Source organism: Cinclus cinclus, chromosome 1 (assembly GCF_963662255.1).
Source record: "Cinclus cinclus chromosome 1, bCinCin1.1, whole genome shotgun sequence".
Lineage (NCBI taxonomy): Eukaryota > Metazoa > Chordata > Aves > Passeriformes > Cinclidae > Cinclus > Cinclus cinclus.
In genome coordinates this window covers 65648931-65671234 of record NC_085046.1, presented here as the reverse complement: position 1 = coordinate 65671234, position 22304 = coordinate 65648931, and the positions used below count along the sequence as shown (strand labels likewise).

Here is a 22304-nt window from a genome sequence, read left to right as displayed (position 1 = left end):
GTTCCATTGGAGCAGTTCTCTTCCTGAAAGCACTGGTGTCCACAAAGAATATTGCCCTGGACTTCCAGTGTGAGACAGCTATCCCTACCTGTCTCTGCTGACAGCCCAGTGAGGAGTGGTCAGCTGCTTGCCGTCTCCAGGTAAGCTTGACTGCCAGATCTGTCCTGCACCCCTCTTGGGGGATATTCTGGCCATAAATCCTTACAAAGATTCTCCAGTGCTCCTCTCCTCATTACATCTTGTGACTGTATTTGATGGGCTGAAGCCACTGGCAGCAGCCTGCAATCTGCTTGAACAGAGAATCCTGGAGACTGTTTGGGGCCAGAATGGGAAGGAAGTGCAGCTTCTGGGAGGAGCCTGCCAGTACATGAGGTGACTTGTCAGCAGGAGCTGGAAGGTAGGTGATGGTATTTCTCCCTCTGTAGCACAGTGTAATGCCCACCCAGAACATTTACTGGCAAAATCTCAGATCAACTGATTTGCCTCAGCATTGCTTCACATTAGAGCAAATGATGTTGGGAAAAGTTTGCATGCCCCAAACATGCTGCGTCATGGCAGGAGATCTACATGAAGAGTCTCAGGGCTGGAGCAAAGAGACTTATCAAGGATTTCACTTTGTGAAATAGTCCAAGCTATGGCAAGCTCTCATTGCATAAGCATGTTATACCAGATGCATACACAGTTCTTGGAAATACAAATATCTCATCAGAAAGCCTAGGGTTAGTTTAAGAAGTTTAAATAACAGGTTTTGCTAACCCAGTTCCTTGTGGCAGATGTAAGCCTGGAGATCATTACAAGTCATCCATGACTCTTAGCAGAAACCGTTTGTCAGATTTCAAACTTGCAAATGAAAATAATCCTGAAAAAACTGATGGCTGTGACAAAGCTCTACACAGGAGCAAAAAAAAAATAATTCTCACTTCTTTTATGTGAGTGTTGCTGACCTTACATGAGAAATGCAGAATAGTGAAGACAGAAATACAGAGATGGAAGATGGATGAGTGGTTCTTCTTCATCCTGTGTTCTTTGGCTGGAAAATGGTATGTATTGAACTAGGTTTCTGATAATTGCCTTCAAGAAATTATATTTATCCAAAACATCAAAGAGCAGAAAGGCCACAATAGCTTATATATATATGCTTGATCTAGTAGTAGAGTTGTCACTGAGACATACTGAAGTAATATTTATTTCATGTTACAAGTCTTTCACAATTCAGAAGCATTTGGAGTGCTTAAAAAAAAATCCTGCAAGTGAAAAAAATAATTGTATGAGATAAATATGAGGTTTTCCTGTCACAGGGTACAACATGCACAGGAATTTTAACAGTTTTATGATACATGCAGGGAGAGTGGGGAGGGAGCAGTTAAGAACATACTCATAAATTGAATTTGGGGACACCCTGAAATATGTACCAGCTGCTCATTGCCAAGACAGTAATTATGCAATGTCTGTTTACTCTTCAGAGTGCTGTGGAGCAGCTTCCATCTGCAAGTTGTTCTTTACTTACGCTGCTTCCACATCAGTGATGACTGTGCACTATTAGTATTGAAAGTAAGGGCAGCAGCTGCACACTCTGTATCAGATGGATCCATGTGCCCTCCAGCAGGAAACAAGCACAGCCAAAAAACCAAGCTGTTGCTGGTGTCTGATACTGTATTTCAAGAGAGACTTCTTCTGAGGAGCAGTGAACTGCTCCTCTGTGCAAAACACTCAGATATTGCCTTTTCGCTGTTCTGAGTCACAGTGCTTCACTTCCATTTGTTTTCCACGCTGTTAATTTGCAGGCAAAAAAACCTCTTAGGAGGCTAAACTTCTCAGTGAGTTTGATTTTAGCAGAAGCCTATAAAGCACTTATTGAAGATAAGGTGTCCTTCTGAAGGAAAATGCCATTCAGAGAACCCAACTGCACAGAGTAGGTCACAGAACCACCCATCACCTGTGCCCTCACAGACAAGGAGCCACCTGCACCCTCACTTAGGCTGTGACATTGCATGAAGAGTTTGAGACCTTCCAGCTTTTCTTCAGGGAGCTGTTCACGCTCCAGAATGTCTACCATGCTCATGTGGATGTCACTCAAGGAGCCATTTCCCTTCCAGCAGGCAGCGCTGCTTTCTCAGTGCCTGCCTCATTTCCTGGGCAAAGACGATGGCCTAGGGCAGCACCTCTCCTGTAGACTGACTTCCACTGCATGAGAGACCTTGGCCGTTCCCTGGTGCTACCTACTCAACTCCTATGGTCAGGACCTCTCCTTGAAGAACAACAGGGAGATCATCCACCTGCTGAAAAGCCTTGAAGGCAAGAACATCACACCCAGGGTGCTGCCACCTCCCCATGTCACCACCTGCACCAAATACAAGCACGGGGAGCAATTTTACTCTTCTTTTTCTTTCATGCTGTGGACATTTGTGTGCAAGACTCCCCTGACCATCTGTTTTGGCTCTGTGTACATGGCCATCACCTGTCTCTTTGTGCAGCAGGACCAGCGTGTTCTCCATCTGCTGGCATGGTCTGAGGACACCAAGAGCCCCAAGGGGCACTTCTGGGTGATGCCCTGCAGGATCCCAGGTGAGCATGTTTCCACTTGTTTTTTCTGTGGATATACACTTCTGCTTGTTTCACACATGGACAAAGCTGGAGAGGGACTTCTTACGAGAGTATGCAGTGATAGGATGGGGGGAATGGCCTTAAATTTAAAAAGGGTAGATTTAGATTGCATATAAGGAAGAAATTCTTTGCTGTGGTGGTGGTGTGGCAAAGCTACAGGCTGCCCAGAGAAGTGGTGAATGGCCCATCCCTGGAAGTGTTCCAGGCCAGGTTGGATGGGGCTTTGAGGAATCTGGTCTAGTGGAAAGTGTTCCTGCCCATGGAAAGGGGTTTGGAACTACAAAATCTTTAAGATCTTTTTCCAACCCAAACCATTTTACAATTCTATTTCATAGGTGTACATGCCCATATACATGCAGAAGCATTCTCTGAAGCTGATTTTGGCAAAACCTAGATTAAAAATTTAATTGTTATATAAGGCTGATCTATCAAATAATCTTACTGTCTCTTTTTGAGCATTGAGGGAGAGGCATCTGTGCTGTCCAGAATGTGTATTACTGTTCCATGTCTGAGAGAAAGATGCCTGGGGATCTAAGTTCAAACAGAAACCCTTGGACATTCCAGCTGATTCACCTGTAAAATCCGAGATGATGGAAAGAGAAGTAATAACGATTAAAATATGCAATCTATGGAAGCATTGTAGTGAAGAAATTTTGTACAAGATGTTAATTTTGGTGTGGGAAATTTTATTTTTCATAAAAAATTAAAGTCATTTCCTCACAGAAAATCTGAATTCATGCTGGAGTGGACTGCTAGTCTTCACATGTTTTTCTATGGGACCACACACAGCAGCTCTCCCATAGCAATTGCAAAAAACCCCCATAGCTCATAATTACTGCCTAAACTCCATTGTACAAAGTCAAGAATTTATGCAGAGAAGCAGAATAAGAACCAGTATTTTCATCTTTACTGTGTCTATTTATTATTACCTTCACCTTGTTCACATAACTTGAAAAGGGTTGGAAGGTGAACAGGATTTCACCCTCACACATGTTGCTTTTAGAAGCACCAGCTAGGACTCCATGGCTTTGGACTGCCTAGAGCTTCTCACCAGGGATATCAGCCCAGAGCAGGGATATGAGGAATGGAAGCACAGGCAAATTTTTCCTCCTGTCTTTTTCTTTCTTTCCACCTTCTCCCTACTGTAACTTGTGGGAAGTAAACATAGGGAGCAGTAACACAGGCAGAGCATGTTTACTTTAACTTTCAAATTATCACATAACTTGATGAGCATAATGCTTGCTCTTCTGATAACTGTATTTGACAGCTGGCCTGCACAAAGTGATTACTGGTTGAGGTATTTGTAGTATGACTATGAGCATATATTATCTGTACCTAGATCACTTTTCCAGGAAGCCAGTTGCTGTGATCTTATTAGAGTCCATTGCCTCAGAAACCATAAACCTGGGACCAGACATGCTCTCCACAGTCAGAAAGCTTTAGGTGGTTGACATTTGTTGTGTTGCACTGTGTAGCTCACTTAGCCTGCATATTTCATTGTTATTTCCATGACAACCACTGTATGTTTTCCAGCATGGGCATAACTTCTTTTTTTTGTGGTTGTTATTTTTGCATCTGAAAGATGCAACATCTCCACAGCATGTATGGGCTTTTTTCCCTCTTCCTTGTTTTTCCTTGGCATCACATTAGATTGCCTGTCCAAAATTGGCCATGTGGCTCTGACAGATATGCTCAGAGGCTGTGGTTGCACAGATTTTGAATCCAAACTTATAACGGTAACACTCAGTCAGGCACTCACCTGAATGTATCCAAGAGTGCTGGGCAGCTCTGGGGTGAGAAGTCATCCCTCTCAGATGTTAGCCTGGGACTCAGTTCCAGGCTCTAACAAGAAACTCCTGTCCAAGTTTGACCAAGTCACTTCCTTTAAGTTTTCAGACACATCAAAGGAAGATAATGATGTCAGGACATTGGTCCAGATGTTAGAACAAGAAGTTGCAGGCCTCCAGGAAAGCAGAGGAGTCATTTAAGGACCAGTTTGGATTGATAGCATACCATGAAATAACTAAACTAAACAGTTATTTGTAGTATCACTATTAGCCATTATAATCTCAGTTCAGATAAAAGATAAAAAATACTTGTCCACAAATCTTTAAATAGCATGCTTATTGCCTAGACTCCTGTAATGAAGACCAAGACTTTTTCTTACCCCCTTAAAGGCTAAAGACTTTCAATCCTATTCAGCTGGTTTTCAAACAACGGCCTTAACTTGTCTTTGGTATTTATCTCAGGCTGCTTATCTTGCACATTACTTTGGCATGACAGAAAATTCTTGAAAATCACCTTTCAGATAAGAGAATCATAGGAGAATTAAGGGAAAGTATTTCCAAGGTATGTAGGTCTGAACTGTCTGTCTGTCCCTTAATGACTTTCCCCAGGACTCTGGAGAAGCACACACCATCAAAGTGCAGGTCAGTGGCCACGTCCCATGCCAGCCGTGTTACCACTGGAACACCTTTCCTCTCTCTGCTCATATAAAGCAGAAAGTAGGTTCTGATGGCCATGGGAGAGGTGTGCATCCCCAGGCCGTGCTATTGAGCCCCCTTCGTCCAAGCGGAATTCCTGCCCTCCCTTTCATGCAATATAGTCACAGCACACGGATGATTTGGGACACAGGCAGTCTCGGGTGGAAACAATCCCTCAGGGTATGCAGGGGTGCGTCCATTGACGTCGACCTCTGCTGCTCACCAGCAATTTACGCCTTATTCAAGTGGGAAAATAAAGGTCACAAGAAGTAATAGCAGCACTTCTCAGACAGAGACACCAATGTAAGGGCGATCGGTGCCTTTATTTTCCATTCACAGAAGCAGGCAGAAAAGGGTGAAATGATATTCCCAGCGTCTTAAAGCAGACCACGGGCAAAGTCAGCACTGGTACACTGACACATGCTTCCCGGTCTAGCGCACTGGACTAAACTGCTTTTCAGAGCTGGTTCACCTCTGGAATAACAGAACGTGCTTTCACTGTCGGCTCTGCTCTCTTTGCTAAAGGTGAGCGCGCACAAGATGCCTGAGCACCAGAAGCTCATTGTTGCCAAAATAGCCCTTCCTGGAGTCCCTCTTGACAGCTTCTTGGCAATCGGAGGCATTGTCTCCTACCTGCTTTAATAGGATATGTGCAAGAGCTGCTGTGGGGACCGGTTTTCCAATGTTCTCCTTTCCTGCTGCTGTCCTTCCCTGATGACAAGTGTAAGAGACAGCAGGGTCTGGCACTCATCCAGGATCTATGTTCCTGAATACCGCAAAAAAAGCCCTGCATGAGAACATTCACACCCAGACGTTGGTTTTCCCATCCCACCCTAAGCCCAGCATCAACAACCTCATACCAATACTCGTACCTCCTCAGATGCACTTATTGCAGGGAGGTGTGGGAACACGCTAAGTTACTGCGGGGTCTCTCGGCTGAGGCAGAGAGTCAGTGAGTACTACCAATCGAAATATAAGAGCTGTTAAATGCTTAGTAGTCCCCTCACGCTAAGAGCTGCAAGAGAAAGTTTGCCTGCAACAACTGGCTGCCACAGCATCCACCCTTTCACTCCCTTTCCTTTCCTTCCCCATGCCAGTGCCCAGCTCTGTCCCGGCTGCTGAACAAGGCTGCAGCCTGTCCATCCTGACATGCTGGAGCAGCCCTTCCGAGCTTCCATGCGAGAAGAGACACTAATGTGTGGTTCCTCTCTCCTCCCCAGAATGTGAGTCACTGTCCCAGGGGAAGGGGGTGGGAAAGGAGCACTGGCACAGCCGCTCCGGTACCAGCTCAGAAGGGACGTGGGGTACACAGCACGCCGTCACTGCCTGCTGCAAACCTGACAAACTTTTGCATCAGTGTGAATATCAGGGAGTTGATTACTAGAGCAGGTAGCCCGCAGTGTCCTGTGCAAGCCCACGAGCCCAGACCACTCATGATTTCATGATCTGAAAGGGTAGGTCACACTAACCACAGGGCTGCTTTCCACCAGACAGAGGCATTTGAGAACATGAGCAGCCTAAACCTGCAATCTTTCGGTGGTTTTTCTGTTGCTGCTAATCTGGCACCAAAACTGGGGATCAATGGAAGATGATGTCGCATTCTAGCTAGCTTGTGCTTACTTTTCCAAGGATTCACAGAGCTGCGTGCCCGCCACAATTCCAGGGGGTTTTGATACAGTTGCTTATTGTGTCTGTCTAAACTCGAAGAATCAGACTCACCCTCAGCTCTATCTAGGCAGGAAGAAGGTTGCTGGTATAGCCATAAATTTTGTCTGTTATTGCAAAGGAATGAAAATGGTGAATAGTTGTTTTGTGGGTGGACTGTTAAACCACTCCTAGACTTTGAAAGTATATCTTTATCATCCTGATGTCAGCTCCTCATTTGGGAACTGAATGGTAGACAGAAAAATAAGAAAAATAAGAAAAATGGAGGCGCGTCTCCAGTAGTGGCAGTAGGATCTCAAGGGAGATGGGAGTTGTCCTTCACTGATGCAGTTTATCTGATGCAGTAGCCTTACTTCCCGAACAGACCTGTTAGCTGTCAAAGAACACCTCATTAACACCCCTTAGATGTGAGTGTGAGAAAATTCTGAGTAGCACTACTAGTATATTAATCTACCAAGCTAGCCATTTCCTTACTTTAAAGCTTTAAGTTTTTACGTGGCCAGTTTTGTGAACAGACAAACCTGTGGGGTTTTTTTTTCAGATGCTTAACTTGTACTGAACTTTTGACCAGAGCAATTTAATAATTCGAAATAATTTTGGTACCTCTCCATCCCACTGTCATTTGTAGACAGGCTTTTGGAACAACCTTTCCTGCAATGCACACATCATGGTGGTTCTATTCTGCATGGTATAATTGTTAATTTTCCTTAGCTTAGTCCCCACCCTTCACAAATCAGACAGACAGAGACACATAAGGGTTTTTTTTATATATGGTTCCAGACAGTGGAATAAGCCATGCTCTAGAAAAAAAGGTATTTTGTACCTATGTCTTCATCATTACTCATATAACTAATCCTCATGCTTTTGTTCCTATTCTCCATTAGCTTAATGAGACTTCCTGATTGTGCAAGAACTTCTCATAGGAATAAAGTATTAAAAGAATAGGGATTTTCCTGTGAATGTTTTTGAATCTCATGCCCACAAAGTTCTTGTAATCTCACCATCAAAACCTTTTTCTTTTGAAAAACCTGCTCAAGGGAAAGTGTTGCAACACCATTGCAACCATCACAAAAACACTTTAATTGCAGAATTTATGAAAAGTTATTTTTGTCCTCTAGCCCCCATTCAGATATTGTAGTTCACCTGAGAAGATACAACTTAAAGCAGGCTTTGGTCTATATGCAATTCACAGTCATTGGAATTTAAGTACTGCAAAGGAATAACCATTTTCTTCACAACTTCTCACTGAGACAACACGTAGTGATGATGGGATAACGATGGGCATGACTTCAAAAAGACTTGAAGAAGCACAGCTATTAAACGGGCTCGTGCTTCCTCACTTGGCTCCCCTTCACCTTTTCAACTATCAGACATTGGTGTAAGAGGCTTCAAAGAGTTCAGCTCCTTGAAGAACAGAATTAGATGAGAGCAATTTAAGGAATATTTGTTTTTCTCTCTAAATACCAACATCAGGTAATGTCTGTGATAACTCATGCACGGAACTAACGAAACTTCAGTAACACAGACTTTTCCTGACATTCCTACATGCTGAGTTGCCAACAGCCCTGGGTGTTTCTAGGGAAGATCCAGCCTGGCCACCTAAGCCCATCCCCTCCTTTCACCTATGAGAAAATTCATCTGACCACACCTAAAGCTATGCTGCACATGTTGAGGTACAAACCCTGATGCCAGCACATAGCCAGAGTGGAAATTGGCATTACCATGTCTAAATGGGTGCTGGGGTGGACAATGGCAGTTCCTGCAGAGCAGCTCTCCCATTGCCTGTCCTTGGCACCCAGCATGTCCCCACAGGTCACTTACCAGCTTACTCCCACTGGGAGATGCAAGAGTTTACTGAACCGCCCTCTAGAATTCAGCTCCCCTAAACCAGGACTGCAACTCGTCCATATACACTAGAATTAGTTTATGGGTCAAAAACAGCTAAAGAAAAAGCTCCTTCCAAAACATATCAGAGGAAGCTACTAGAACGGAGACCTTTTCCTTATTATCCATCAAATGTTTAAGCACAGGAGGTGCAGTTTAGCACTCTTATGACTGTCAGCAGCACAACAGCTCAAGAAGCTGACATGCATTACCTTAAATTAGAATGCTTTGTTTTAAATAAACTTCTTGCTTTTTCCTGAGTTTTAATTCTTTCTTTCCAGGTTCTGAGGTCTGCTTTGAAGCTCAACAATCTTGAGTTTATTTTAGTTAAACCTTCACCCTGCCACACACACATTTTTGCTTTTGCATATACCACTGAAATGAAAATTTCTCATGACAAAATATGAAATTGAGCCTTTGTACATATTTAAGGAGGGGTGTTGGTAGTTTTTTTTCTTCATTGTTGCAAACTGATCTTGAAAGAAAATATTTTCTTCTGAGGACTGCTCCCCTCTTCCCCATCTTTACCAGCTACCTTCCTTCCCTGGTCAGGTGAGATAACTAGTCTTGCTGGGCAAACAAGAAAACAGACAAAACAGAATTTCAGAGCAAATCATTCTTGCATGCTGTCTTATGCACCTGGTCAGACAAATTCTTATTGCTGTACAGGGTTAAGAGGTAACCCTTTCCATCCTACCCACAACTGCTCATCAGCTTCTCTCCATCTTCCTAAAGACTGGTGGCTGGATTGTGGATGGTGGGGAGACTCCCCTCCCTGTTGTGGGAAGTGGCTTGTGGCACTGGTTTCAGGAACGGGATCATCCAGGAGGTGCTGGCCAGTCCAGGGGTGAGCCAAGGCTGGTGGTGTGGGCACTGTGATGGAGGTGGGTGAAGGGACTGCTGGTGGCCACCTCGGTGCTGCTGGTCACTGCTGTGCTGCTGGGGCACAGTGGGGGCTCGTGGTGGGCACTGGGGGCTCTCCGAAGGCCATGGTGCTGGAGTGGGAATGTGGTACACTGCTGGCAAGGCAGGCACCCTGCCTGAGGGGCAGGCAGCACTGGGACATGTGCCTGCCGATTGTGGGTGTCCTGCAGCCCACTTTTATGTGACCCACCTCAAGCCCTGCACGTTTCCCAAACATAAATATATGACTCCAGTGCTCAGCAAAAGTTACTGTTGATTTCAATCATGTCTTGCAGAATAATATTCCCAAGGATGGGAACAGTTCAGGCAGATTTCTAAGGAGCAAACTCCTGTGCATCAGCTTGCAAAGTGCACAAGAAAAGCTCGTATCACTTAGTGGCATAGGAGTGAAAAGAAATTGTCCCTTTGCCCAGAGGGAAGTGCTGAAAGGAAAGCACAGGTTGTTTCAGGGGATGGTGAGATTAGCTTGTTGGTAACTAGGTTTGACCCTGGAATCACAAGTATGGCATTTGGAGGGTCAAGGCAAATCAGGCAGCCTTTTATGCTGCAACATTTCCAGCCTAATGTTGGCTTATGTGTGCATGTTACAGAAATGGGGGTGCAGTGGCTCATGTTGTGTAAGGTGCCTACATTTGCCTTCATAATCTGTGGTGGTGCAAGGAGGAGAGGGAAGGGGCTGCCTCTTGGAGTCAACACATGCAGAACAGCTCACACTGGAATTGTAATTGCATAAAAACCTGAAGGGGAGGGCTCAGTTGCCCTTTGGGATTGTGCTGCCTTTGTTCTGTGAGAGAGGTTCAGGCTCTGAAGCAATGTTTTTCCTTCTTCCAAACCTCCACCAGTAAGATAAGGCATGAAATTAAAGGCTGATTAAATGAAATTAAATCAGAGGGGCTGACCCATCTCTCCTGTGGCTGTATCCACACCTGAGCAGTGCAATGCTGCTGGTGGCTGTTCTTAAGACCTGGTGGCAGCAAACTTGTTTCCAGAGCAGTGCTCAGTATTGCCACCCACGCGGTGGCTCTTTCCTGTTCCTGGTTTTCAAGGACAAAACTCTGCTAACCATGATGGGATGGGAGAAAAGAGGTTAACAGAAGTAGAGTGATCAGGTCATGACAAAATTTATTTTAACTTTCATAAGCAACATCACTTCTCAAACAAACTGTCTTTTTAAGAAGAGCACCCCAGGAAAATTCTGAATCTGAAATCAGTCACTCAAGCAACTACTTAAAGAAAAATATGACAATTTTTTTTCTCTCCCATGTTGAGCTACACTTTACCCTACTTTTTAATTAACTTACAAAGATGCCTAGTTTCCTCGATTTGGGAAACAGTGAATAATGTGAAGTCAGTAGTTTTGTATTCCTGGAAGGCAGTGCCTTCCAGTATTTTTGTGGATGTCCTGGGGTCATTCCTGTTTTGTCAGATATCTTTCTGCTTTGCCATGTATCAGCACTTTCCAAAACTTCCCACACACAACATTTATTGCCATCTGTTATGAACAGATTTTTAATTTGGGACAATAATGCACATTCCAGGCTATTTAAAGCATTTGTCCCCTGTCATCACTGTCTCTTCTTCTCTTTCATAAAGTGTTACCTTTACCTTAATGCTTTCTGTGAAAAAGTAATATGTTTCTGAATTTTCCTGGGATAAAACCACACTTTCTGGTATGTTGGTTTATTTGATAAACCCAATATACAGAAGGGGAGAAATAAAGTCATGATGTTCTGGTTATAGCTGACACACACTGCTGTTTATGGTAAAGTGCTATGGTAGTTCTGCAGTTGGCTCATACAGTCTTCTATGCATTTGTTTTAAAAGTCATGAGTCAGTTTTTGTGGCGTGGCACTTGGTGTGAGTTGTGTGGCACTTGATATGAGTGGCATTCCTCAGGGGTCAGTATTGGGACTGCACTGTTTAACATCTTTGTCAGTGACACACGGACAGTGGGATTGAGGGCACCCCCCTTATTGGTGCTGGTGACACTGAGCTGTGTGGGGCTGCCAGCATGCTGGAGGGAAGGGATGGCATCCAGAGGGACCTGGACAGGCTGGAGAGATGGGACCCCTCTATTCTACCCTCGTGAGAATCTCCTGGGAGTGCTGCATCCAGTTCTGGGTCCCCCAACATGAGAAGCACATGGACCTGATGGAGCAAGGCCAGAGGAGTACTACAAATATGATCAGAGGCTGGAGCACCACTCCTATGAAGACAGGCTGAGAGAGCTGGGGCTCTTCAACCTGGAGGAGAGAGGGACCTTTTACAGGGGCATGTAAGGATAAGACATGGGGAAGGGCTTTACACTGCAAGAGGATGGTTTTGGATTGGATCTATGGAAGAAATTCTTTACTGTGAGGGTGGTGAGGCACTGGACAGTCAGTCCAGAGGAGCTGTGGATGCCCCAAGACCAGTCTGGATGGGATTTTGAGAAACCTGGCCTAGTAGAAGGTGTTTCCAGTGACAAGTGAAAAGTGATAATTAGTGAGAAGCAGAGGATAAACTCTTAATCATTTATATCCTGGATAGGTCCTGTGATCTGCCTAAATCTATATATATTATTATATAACATCATAGGCTGTAATTCAGTTTCAATAATTCCTTCAAATTCTATAATGTTTGAATTTCTTCTGTTAGTCTCTTTCCTTAAACCAACCGACCAATAAACAAACAAACAACAAAAACCAAAGCAAAAATCCAATACTTACCACTAAATACATGTGAAGGTACTATGTGTTAGTGGCCCAGTGTTCAAATAGCATTTGGAGGGCAGTGCTGGTTCAGAGGATGAAGGGTCATGTGCAGTATCATACTGGGGCTGTTGCAGAAGAGGGATTTTATTTCTCAAACGAAATCTTTAGGTCTTTTGGGTTGACATCTTGTCTGTGTCATGAAAGCTGCTCTCAGCAATGAAACTTGACAGCCATGTTAGCAGCCAGGCATCTGTTGATGTGTATTCCAAAGTATTTTACCCCAGATCTGTGGAGAAAGGTCCCACAGAGTGGACATGAACCTGAACTCAAAGCTCTTAAAAGGACTAACTATTTGATTTTCTGCTGCCTAGTTTCAGCTGTTCCAGGATCCATGGCCAACACATGATGGGGAGGTGGAAGCGGTGAAGTGGATTGCTATGGAAGAGAACCATGGAGGTTGTCATGGTAATGGGTGCATTTTTCTCCATTTTTTCTTCCTGTGCTACCAACAAATATTTTATTCTAAGAATCCTTAAACCATAACACATTTATGTGTATTGATGAGAAAAAAAAATAAGAACTTCAGTCAGCTTCAATGACAGCAATTTCACATCAGCACAACTACAGTGAAACCAGTGAAAAATATACAAATAGCATGCAAAATTAGTTTGTGGGAAATCTAGTGTGAGTAAAAGTACATACTTAAGTTGTTTTCTCTTCACTGACAGAGGAAATTCAACTGGTATTTTCAGGTGACAACACTCCAGCCTACAACATCACTAAAAGCAGTCAAGAGAATAGCAGTAGCAATCTTAATTTCTGCTGTGTCAGAGCATAAACTTGTGAGACAGGATTTTTAGGAATGTTCTGTAAATGCAGCTTGGGTTGGGTTGTCTCATACTGCCTGCAAATCACTTAAGACTTGGAGGCCAAAGTATGAGAGATGCAAAAGGAGACACCAGGGCAAAGAGCAGGAGCTTTCCATTTTCGTCATTTTTAATGGGATGTTTTCTAGCTCCAACTTTTGTCTTGCTACCCTGTCACTGCTATCTTTTTCTACAAAAATACAAACACAACCATGCATTCCTGGCACATTTCATGTCTAAAAGATAAGTGTAATGAATCACAATCAGCAAGATCTTAAACACAGGAATACAACTGCTGGATATACACATAGATATGGTTTTGTCAGAGATACCAATATTTACTACAGGGAATAACTGAAAACTACTGGAAATGGAATCAAGATGCTACATTTCTGAGATCACACCTGTTCTTTAAATATCTGCTGGGACAAGGTTTGTAATAGCAAACAGGATCTTTTACTAGATCAATGTGTCTGGTTAGAAAAATCAGATAGGGTTTCAGGCACAAGAGTCCATGCAGGAAAAACCGGGGTTTGCATACTTGTTTTACTTGGCCAACTAACTGGACTGGGGAAAAAAAAAAAAAAGTTATTTACATGCAGATTTTGATTTGTCAGTGTCCTCAGATCGTCCTGTGTAAGGACACAGAGGGAAAGAGGGAAAATGGGGAAGATAAGTATTTTCAGGACTGAAAAAGCAGCAACTAAGTTTTGGCAACAACGTAGTGTTTCCGATATGTATTTTGATGTGGCATAAGACTTCTTCCCCAGTTTAATGAGTTTCATGGCATACAGTGGTGGATGCAAACACAACCTTGGGTTCAGCAGATCACAGCCCTGTTTTGATTCCTCAGTAACAGCCACTAGAGGGAGGTCATCTAACGTCTGAGCACATTTTCCCTCCAAACTCTTCGTAGAGTATGCAAAATCTCAACCGACAAGCAGAAAAAATAAATATAAAATTTATATCTCTATCTCACTATCTCTCTATCTCTTTATCTATCTATCTATCTATCTATCTATCTATCTATCTATCTATCTATCTATCTATCAGCTAGATAGATCAGTGTGGCAAATAGAAGACAAAAGCCACGGGTATCAGTCATCACGTCCTAAAAAAACAAAGCAAGGAAGCAAACCTATGAACGCTTATTCCTCTAGTTATTGTGGTTGTATTCTCATAGCATGTCAGCAGCACTGTTGAGTGACCCAGTCAGCTGCACAAAAGTAGTAAAAATCAGGATGTCTAAATCTAGGGAGACTGTGTGCTGCTCTCCAGCCTTTCTTCTGAGCAAGCAGTGATGGCTCAAAGAATAACATCAATTTAACACCAACTTTATGAAAACATTGCTAATTTCAGGGTCTTTTAACAAACTGGATTGCAAACTGCAGCAGTTCTGTAACAGGAACACAACACATTCAGATGACCTGGAGCATGGCTGGTAACCCACAGGAAAGATTCTGAACAGACAGGATCTGCCTCAGGCAGCTTATTCTGCTTTTACAGCTGCCTACACCTAATGATGTGGATTCCAGCAGAAAGGCACCAAAAATTTACCTCCAGAGAAGAAAATATTCAGTATTTTGAAGAGGGGGAAGAGGCCTTTGCTATCTTACTGTCACGGAGGAAGCTGAAGAGAGAAGTATTTCAGAGTGAGTAATTATTTTAAACAGAGAGTTTTAGGAAGGTCTAGAGACTCAAGAACTTAAGAGAGGTCTGGGACCAGCCCATCCCCTCCTTGGTCTAAAAAACTGAATATCTCCCAAACTGAAAAATCTCAAGTAAAATAAAGCTGTGGTCACCATTTTGTGTGAGTAGCTAAAGTACTCCAGAGTGAAAACAACATCATATTTCATAGTTCAGACTCCAGAGGTGAATAGCAAAATATCACTTTGCAGCAGAAGCAGTGAGCTTGGCAGTTTAGAATTCATGGATATAACATCATGTTGCACTCTGGACCTGGAGAAATACAGATATTTTATGGGTATACAGATATATTATGGGTTATATTACCTGTTCAAGTAAGAATCCAGAAAGATATCACAGATTTCTGTCGATATATTAATTATTAATTTATTTTTAAATTTTGATTTGTTTTCATGAATGCTACTGCAGGTCACGCTTTTCCGTAAGCAAATTAATCTGTTTTCACTGTGTGACTGAGTTTTGGGTGCAACACCAGCCTCATCAGTCTCTTTTTTTTTTTTTTTTGTTTGTTTCTTTTTTGTAGAAAGAACAATACAGTTAATCACTGTAGAAGAGACAAAACAATGATTTCTGGCAGCCAGACTGAAGAAGTTCATTGAAACCAGTGAGACCATACCAAACTGCTGTTTGAAATAGCAGTAAAAGACAGGGAAAGATGAAAAACTGGACGGAGTGGCTGGTAGGAAGGATGTTAAGGAAGGTTAGGCTCCCCTGCACAGCAGTAACAGCAGTGATTCAGTTCAGCAGCTGTGGCACACCTCCACACAGAGAGCTTGGGCTCCCGTCTCTCTACCTCCTTGTCTTCTACAAATATGGCCAAGGAAAAACAAATTATTTTTTTTTTAAACAAACCCTATTTCTGAATGAATTCTGAATTGAGAACAGAATATTCCTGTTCTGAATGAATTCTGAATTGAGAACAGAATATTCCTGGATCAATATAGACAAATAAGATTTTTCTGTTCTGTTCAGTCACTCACCAAAACCCTGACTGAGATGGGGCATGCTGCTCTCTCTAATGGGATTCCCAAGCAAGTCAGACTTTCCACTGCAGTTAATTTGACTTGCTTAGACAACCCACTGGATGCTTTTTTGCTTATTTGCTCCTAAAGACTTCTACACTTGTCCAAAGAGCTGAAATCTCACTGTAGGATGTAGGTGGAACTGCAGCCTTTCTAACTTCTTTACATTAAACTGAGAACAGGAACAGGCTGTCCAGGGAGTCTCCATCCTTGGAGGGGCTCAGAACCCCACTGGGGAAAGGCCTGAAGCTATGACAAGTACACCTGCACAGGCTGCCATCACATTGGGATTAGGATTCATGCTTATGAATGAAAATCATCTATTCCCTTTCCTCAACCTTTGTGCACTCCCAGCATCAAGGGTGTTTTCATTCACTGCGTGATCCTGTACCAGCAGCTCCATAACTGTGCAAACCTCTGTGCCTGGTGTAGACACTGCAACGCTTTCCCTTAATTCCCTGGCATCTGAGATATTCAATATATCAAAAATGAAAGACAGAAGCAGGATGTATTCTCTGACACATGACTCTTCTGTGTGTGAAGTAGGGAGAAGACATTTGGAGGAGCTAGCACTGCACCTCCTGTCAGTGGTGGGGAGGAGATATCACCAGTGCTTGCAGGGGTTTGTTTTATCTTGAACTCATCATCAGGGTTTGTTTAGCTGTCTATTACTACAAGACATGGAGCACTCCGCTGGGCAGCTCTGCAGCACAGTAGCTGCAGTGGGATGTGTGAGCTGACAGGGCCAAAGCTTGTTCTAAACCTCAAATTAAGTGGAGCTTTCCCTTACAAGGGTTCCCATCTGCAGGATGTTGGAGTTGAGGGCTTTTTCACGAGTTTTCACCTTCCTCAGACACACTATTTCTCCAGGTGCAGTAAGCACTGTCAAGTGTTTGTTTTCCACCGCACAGCACAGCACTGTGAAGTTAATAGGAAAGTTGAGACACGAGTCAGCTCATGGGGCTGATCCAAGCCAGCAGAATCACTTGCAGGTTTCATGCAATTTGCTTTTTAGCTGAACACATGCAAATGCTACCAAAAATCCCCACCCCTTGGAAGGTGTATGTTCTGTGTGTGTGCCTCTGGCATCAGAGGTGTGCACAGCAGCCAAAAATGTCTGGTGCCACGTGCCACATTGCGGGGTTTGTGACAGAGCCCTCGGGAGCACAGCTGTGCTGTGACAGGGGGTCCAAGGGAAGCAGGATGCAGCACTATGCCTCCTCCTGCTCCCTGGAGAGCTTGAGCCTGCCACTGCAAACCAGGCACCTGCACAAATTCTGCTCTAGCGCTCTGGTCTGGGGACCTGAAAAAAATTCCACGGCAGCAGGTCCACCAGCAGGATTTGTTAAAGAGAAGGGAGGACAAGTCTTAGGCCAAGCTTGTGGCTTGATGTCTGGCAGCAATGCCAGCCTAAATCAACAGGCTCATAGCGCTCCCATTCCCACTCTTGCTAGAATTGTCTGCATCTGAGCTGTATCAATTCCTCTGCCTACAGGCCAAGCAGTATTTGTGCCAGTCCAAAAGAAGATATAGCAGAGATAATCCCAGTATTAGGAGCCAGGAAGATGCTCAAATTGAGTCTAGTTGAGAAAAGAGGAGAGGAGAGGAGAGGAGAGGAGAGGAGAGGAGAGGAGAGGAGAGGAGAGGAGAGGAGAGGAGAGGAGAGGAGAGGAGAGGAGAGGAGAGGAGAGGAGAGGAGAGGAGAGGAGAGGAGAGGAGAGGAGAGGAGAGGAGAGGAGAGGAGAGGAGAGGAGAGGAGAGGAGAGGAGAGGAGAGGAGAGGAAAAAAATAGAGGTTTACCAAGGTATACTTTCAACTTCACTTCAGGAATGAAAGCAATGTGTATGTAGAATCATAGTATTGTAGAATGGTTTAGGTTGGAAGGGACTTTAAAGATCATCTAATTCCAACATCCCTGCCATGGACAGAAATACCATTTACTAGATCAAGCCTCCATGCAACCTGACCTGGAACACTTCCAGGGGTACCCACAGATGGAGAACAGAGAAAAATCCAAGCACACTTTAGTGAGTTTATAGTCTGGTCTGGTTTGCTCTCTTGCATACCCCATTCCTCTGTTGCCTGTATCAATTTCTCTGCCTTATCCTTCAAACCTTGTCTCACTTAATTTGTGAGCACACAGCTACCACTAACCCATCATCTTGAAACCCACAAATGCAAGGCTGAAGCTTTGGCACCCATGAAAAAATCACAGCATAGCCACAAGAGGCATAAAACTGAAGTAAGCCAGTAGGATTGTCTGCTCACTGGCTTCTGAGTCAGCTGCCGACTTCTAAATCAGTTAAAGCATCAAAGATTCTGACTTATGTGAGCTGTGAGGTCAGCAGTGATGAATTAAGGTGCTGCAAACATAATCAAGGATGCTCTCAAGATCAACCCATTAGGACACAGGTATTCAGAGGTCACAATAATCCGTTAGGTCGTGATGTGCAGCAGTAGATCAACGCCCTCAGCTTTCACCAGGAACCAGCCTGTGATCATACAAACATCTAATGATCAGCTTGACATAATGCTTAAAAAAAGTTTTCCTGGCATTACTCTACAGCAGAGGGGCACTTTTGATGATCCTCTGCAAATCAATCACAATGGATTTAAAGACAATCCAAAGAAAAAGAGCAATTATCATTGTTCCAGATTCACAGGGCCACCCTCTAGCTATGGCTTTGCTTACCATTTCCTTCCTCTCCCTATGCTAGTAATCCAGGGAGGATTCAGACTTTTGGTAACAGACGGTCATCCAAGAAAAGGTCTTTGCCTAGCAAATCCTGCTGTCCCATGGTTGGTGACTGCCAGCACGGTGGTGGTTTGCTATTCGAGCATGAAGGCTCATTCATAAGAATGATAAACAATTGGCTGGTGTGTGAATGTAGTTTTTGTGAAGGGCACATGAAGAATCTCAGAACAGGCATCAGAAATAAGCCTAGAAATAGGCACTCAAGGCTAAACAATGGCATTAAGTAGGTAACACCAAACATTTCTATCTGATTTGATTAGGTACTTAAACTAAAAGCTAAGGTTCTAATCAAAGGAACCAGCCTGGTTTTGATCAGGAGTCACTGGGGACAATCATTAGCACTGTGTTAGCCAGATGCTTCAGGCCATCTAATGGCACAAAAATGCAAATCGAGTCTTCTCCACAAAAGACTGCAACCTTCAGCAAATGTGATCCATTGTCTTAAGTCTTTTCCAGGCAAGGAGCTCTGAGAACATGGGGAAGGGGAGGACAACAACAAAAAACAGAGAAAGCCTCAGGACAAAAATGGGGAGGAGGCGGGAGGAAAACAAAGATGGGAAAGGGAAAACATGGCACATGAGAGAATGAACTGGGAGTGTGAAGGGGTGATTAGCTAAAGAGGGTAAAAATACTGTTTTGGTGTCATTTGTTCAGTGTGAGTCTGCTTTTCCAGACAACCTAGAGCAAAATGTTGGTTTGACATTGAGCCTGTAAAAGACCAGTAGATGGCCCTCTTTGTTTTTTGGGGGGGAGGTTTCTTGTTTGATTTGTCTTGGGGTTTGGCTCTTCGTTTGTTTGTTTCATGAAAGCCTAACAACCATATTCACTTGCTTTCAGCTGAAATGTATTTGTACTCCTAACTGTTCATATACAACAGAACAAAGTTCTAGCCTGCACACCTCTACTTCAGAGTGTTTTATGGAGGCCAGCATGGAGGAAAGTTCATTGCCTTGTGAAAGAACTGGTCTGACCACAGCCTATTGTGCTCCAGTCTCAGAACTTCTAATTTATTTTCCTTGCAAAACTATCCAGGTTCAAGCACAGCTACCCTCACTAGTGAAGGTGGGGGGAAAAAACAAAGTAGAAAGCGATCTCGACAGGTCATTTGTGTTGCTCGGTAGGCAGGACTTGAAACTTGCCAAGTTCAGTAAATCTTTGTGTAGACATTAAAGTACAAGCCCTGCCAGAGGTCAGAAGGTAATGACAGTTGTGCCAGGGGAGGTTTAGATTAGGTGTTAGGAAAAATTTCTTCACTGAAGGGGTTGTTAAGATCTGGAACAATCTGGCCAGAGAAGTGATTTTGTCACTGTCCCTGGAGGTATTTAAAAGATGTGTAGCTGTGGCACTAGACATGGTCTAGTGGTGGAGTTGGCAGAGCTGGGTTTACAGGTGGACTTGATGCCCCTTGATGTTTTCCAACCTAAACAATTCTATGATTCTTTTCTTTTATTCTGCTCTTTCTTCTTAATCTTCTACATTTCCTGTTCCTCCATCTAACTATTAGAAGCATTCAGTATCTAATGTCCATTTCAGTGCAGCTGAGAATAGGTTTGTCTATAGTATTTTATTATAAAAGGAATATACAGGGTGTTTTATTTTGTTCTGGACATGTAAGATTTGTTTATGTAATTTAAGCATGAAAGCAAATAACTTTGCATGCTCATTCCTACAAGTCACTCAAACCCATTACAGTATTTTTTCCAAAGCAGTCTGTTAAATCTAACCACAAAACCATTAAGCACAGGAGTAGGTACATTTCAAATTAATGCAGCAGGTGGGCACATCACAGACAAACAGCAGTGTGGCATTTCCCAAAATGGAGTATCATGGTCGTGAAATAATAACAGAACTACTGTATAGCTCAAGGAGATAAAAATGGAAGCAGATTTTTGCACAGGACATGAGCCTAATGACATCTTCCTTTCTGTAAAATACATAAAAGATTTTGCCACAAGCACGAACTTCAGTGCTCAGTTCTCAAACCTGAGAATCTGGGAAGGGAGGAGGCAGAGATCAGCTGAGAAATTTGTATCAGTTTCACTGTGTTTGTGCCACAGAGTCATGGACCTGCTGGGGCTGGAAGGGACCTCTGAAGCCCACCAAGGTCAAGCCTCCTTTCTCAAAGCATGGTCAGGGCTGTGTCCAGTTTGGGGAAGAATATCTCCATGGGTGCAGACTTCACAGTCTGCCTGAGAGCTTTTCCTGTTGTTTGGCCACCTTCAAAATGAAAAGTTTTAATTTATGCTTGAATTAAATTTTTGGTATTTTGACTTGTGCCTATTGCCCCTTGTGCTGTCAGTGGGTACCACTGAGAAGACCCTGGCTCTACCTGCTTTAGTCTTTCCCAGCAGATATTTATATGGATCAATAAGGAGCCCTTGAGCTTTGCATGCAGACTGAACAGTTCCAGCTCTCTCAGACACTTCTTGCATGAAAGATGCTCCAAGCCCTTCATGATCTTCAGAGTCCTTTGGTAGACCTGCTTCAGTGTGTCAATGCCTGCCTTGCAGCACTGAGCCTCGAGTAGAATTCCCAAGATTCCAGCTGTGTTTTACCACAGAGCTGAGGGGAAGAATCATCTGCCCAAACCTGTCTAATGCAGCCCAGGGTGCTGCCTCCCACTTTTGCTGCAAGAGCATGTTGCTGCTTCATGGGCAATTTCTTGTGACACTCTAGAATGTCCAAGACCTTTCCCGTTCTCCAGGAGTAGGAAAACTGCAGCAAAGCTGCTCTCCAGCCAATCAGTCCCAGGCACCTCTGCAGAACCAGACCAGGAGAGCGGCAGAGTCTCCTTCAGGGACTGGGACAGATACCAAGCCCTTCAGGACTTGAACAGGGGTTTGAGTCAAACGTTGCAATTTTTTGTTGTTATTGTTGTTAATTAGTAGCTGTTGCTGGACAGTTTGATTAAGCAATTGTACTGTGAGCATCATATCTTTGTTCGACCTTTTGTTTTTAGGAGAAGACAATCTCAAGACGAATGGGCTGTCTGGACAAGAGCTACCAGGAGTGAAGTCAGCAGAACTGAGCAGTAACTGGCAGCAGTAAATTCTGGCAGGGGGCAGTCACAACCACCGACTCATTGACCACCTACTCAAAACAGACCTCAGACTCAAATGGAGAGAAGAACACCACCTGTGGACTAATTAGCATGAGAAGTGAGAGATATCGACCAGCAAATGGACAGGGGGTCAAGTACTAATTATAGAAAAACTATGGAATCAACGAATGCTTCTGCCTTAGTTTGTTAAAATGTATAAACAGTGCAATTAATTTGTTAAAACATATACATAGTGTAAAGTACTGATGATAGGTGAGCCGACCAAACTCCCTACTTGGTGCAAACAAGAATGAAAAATGGAAACACCTGTCTCAGTGAATGAATTGGTACTGGGCACCAGGTAGCAAGCCTGCCTTCGGGACAAAGGACAGCATCCAGTGCAGTGCTGGGCAGGCTGCTCCACATGGTGCTGGGACTGTGCGCTGTAGCACAACACCACCATCGCTCTGCACGTGCGCAGCATTCTCAGCAGAGCTGCTGAGGAATCCAGATGCCTTCTTTTGACATTTGAATTGGGCTGCCAGGGCAATGTTGGCTTCCGAGAGGAGACACCAGGACCTATCCTCATGTTGGGCAGAGTCAGCCAGCTCCAGGACAGACCCGCTGTTGGCCAAGGGTGAAGTCATGGTGACACCGGAGG

General features: G+C 43.8%; 1 protein-coding gene across 1 annotated transcript; it reads left to right on the top strand.

Moving 5' to 3' along the window:
* Positions 1 to 1712: 1712 nt before the first annotated feature.
* Positions 1713 to 21651, top strand: GCNT2 (glucosaminyl (N-acetyl) transferase 2 (I blood group); the record flags this gene model as incomplete). The annotated part of the gene is given in 4 exon segments (XM_062508803.1): positions 1713 to 1974; positions 1977 to 2199; positions 2201 to 2565; positions 21563 to 21651. Coding segments are annotated over 4 exon segments (939 nt in total), but the record flags the coding sequence as incomplete, so codon positions are not given.
* Between the last annotated feature and the right edge of the window lie 653 nt (positions 21652 to 22304).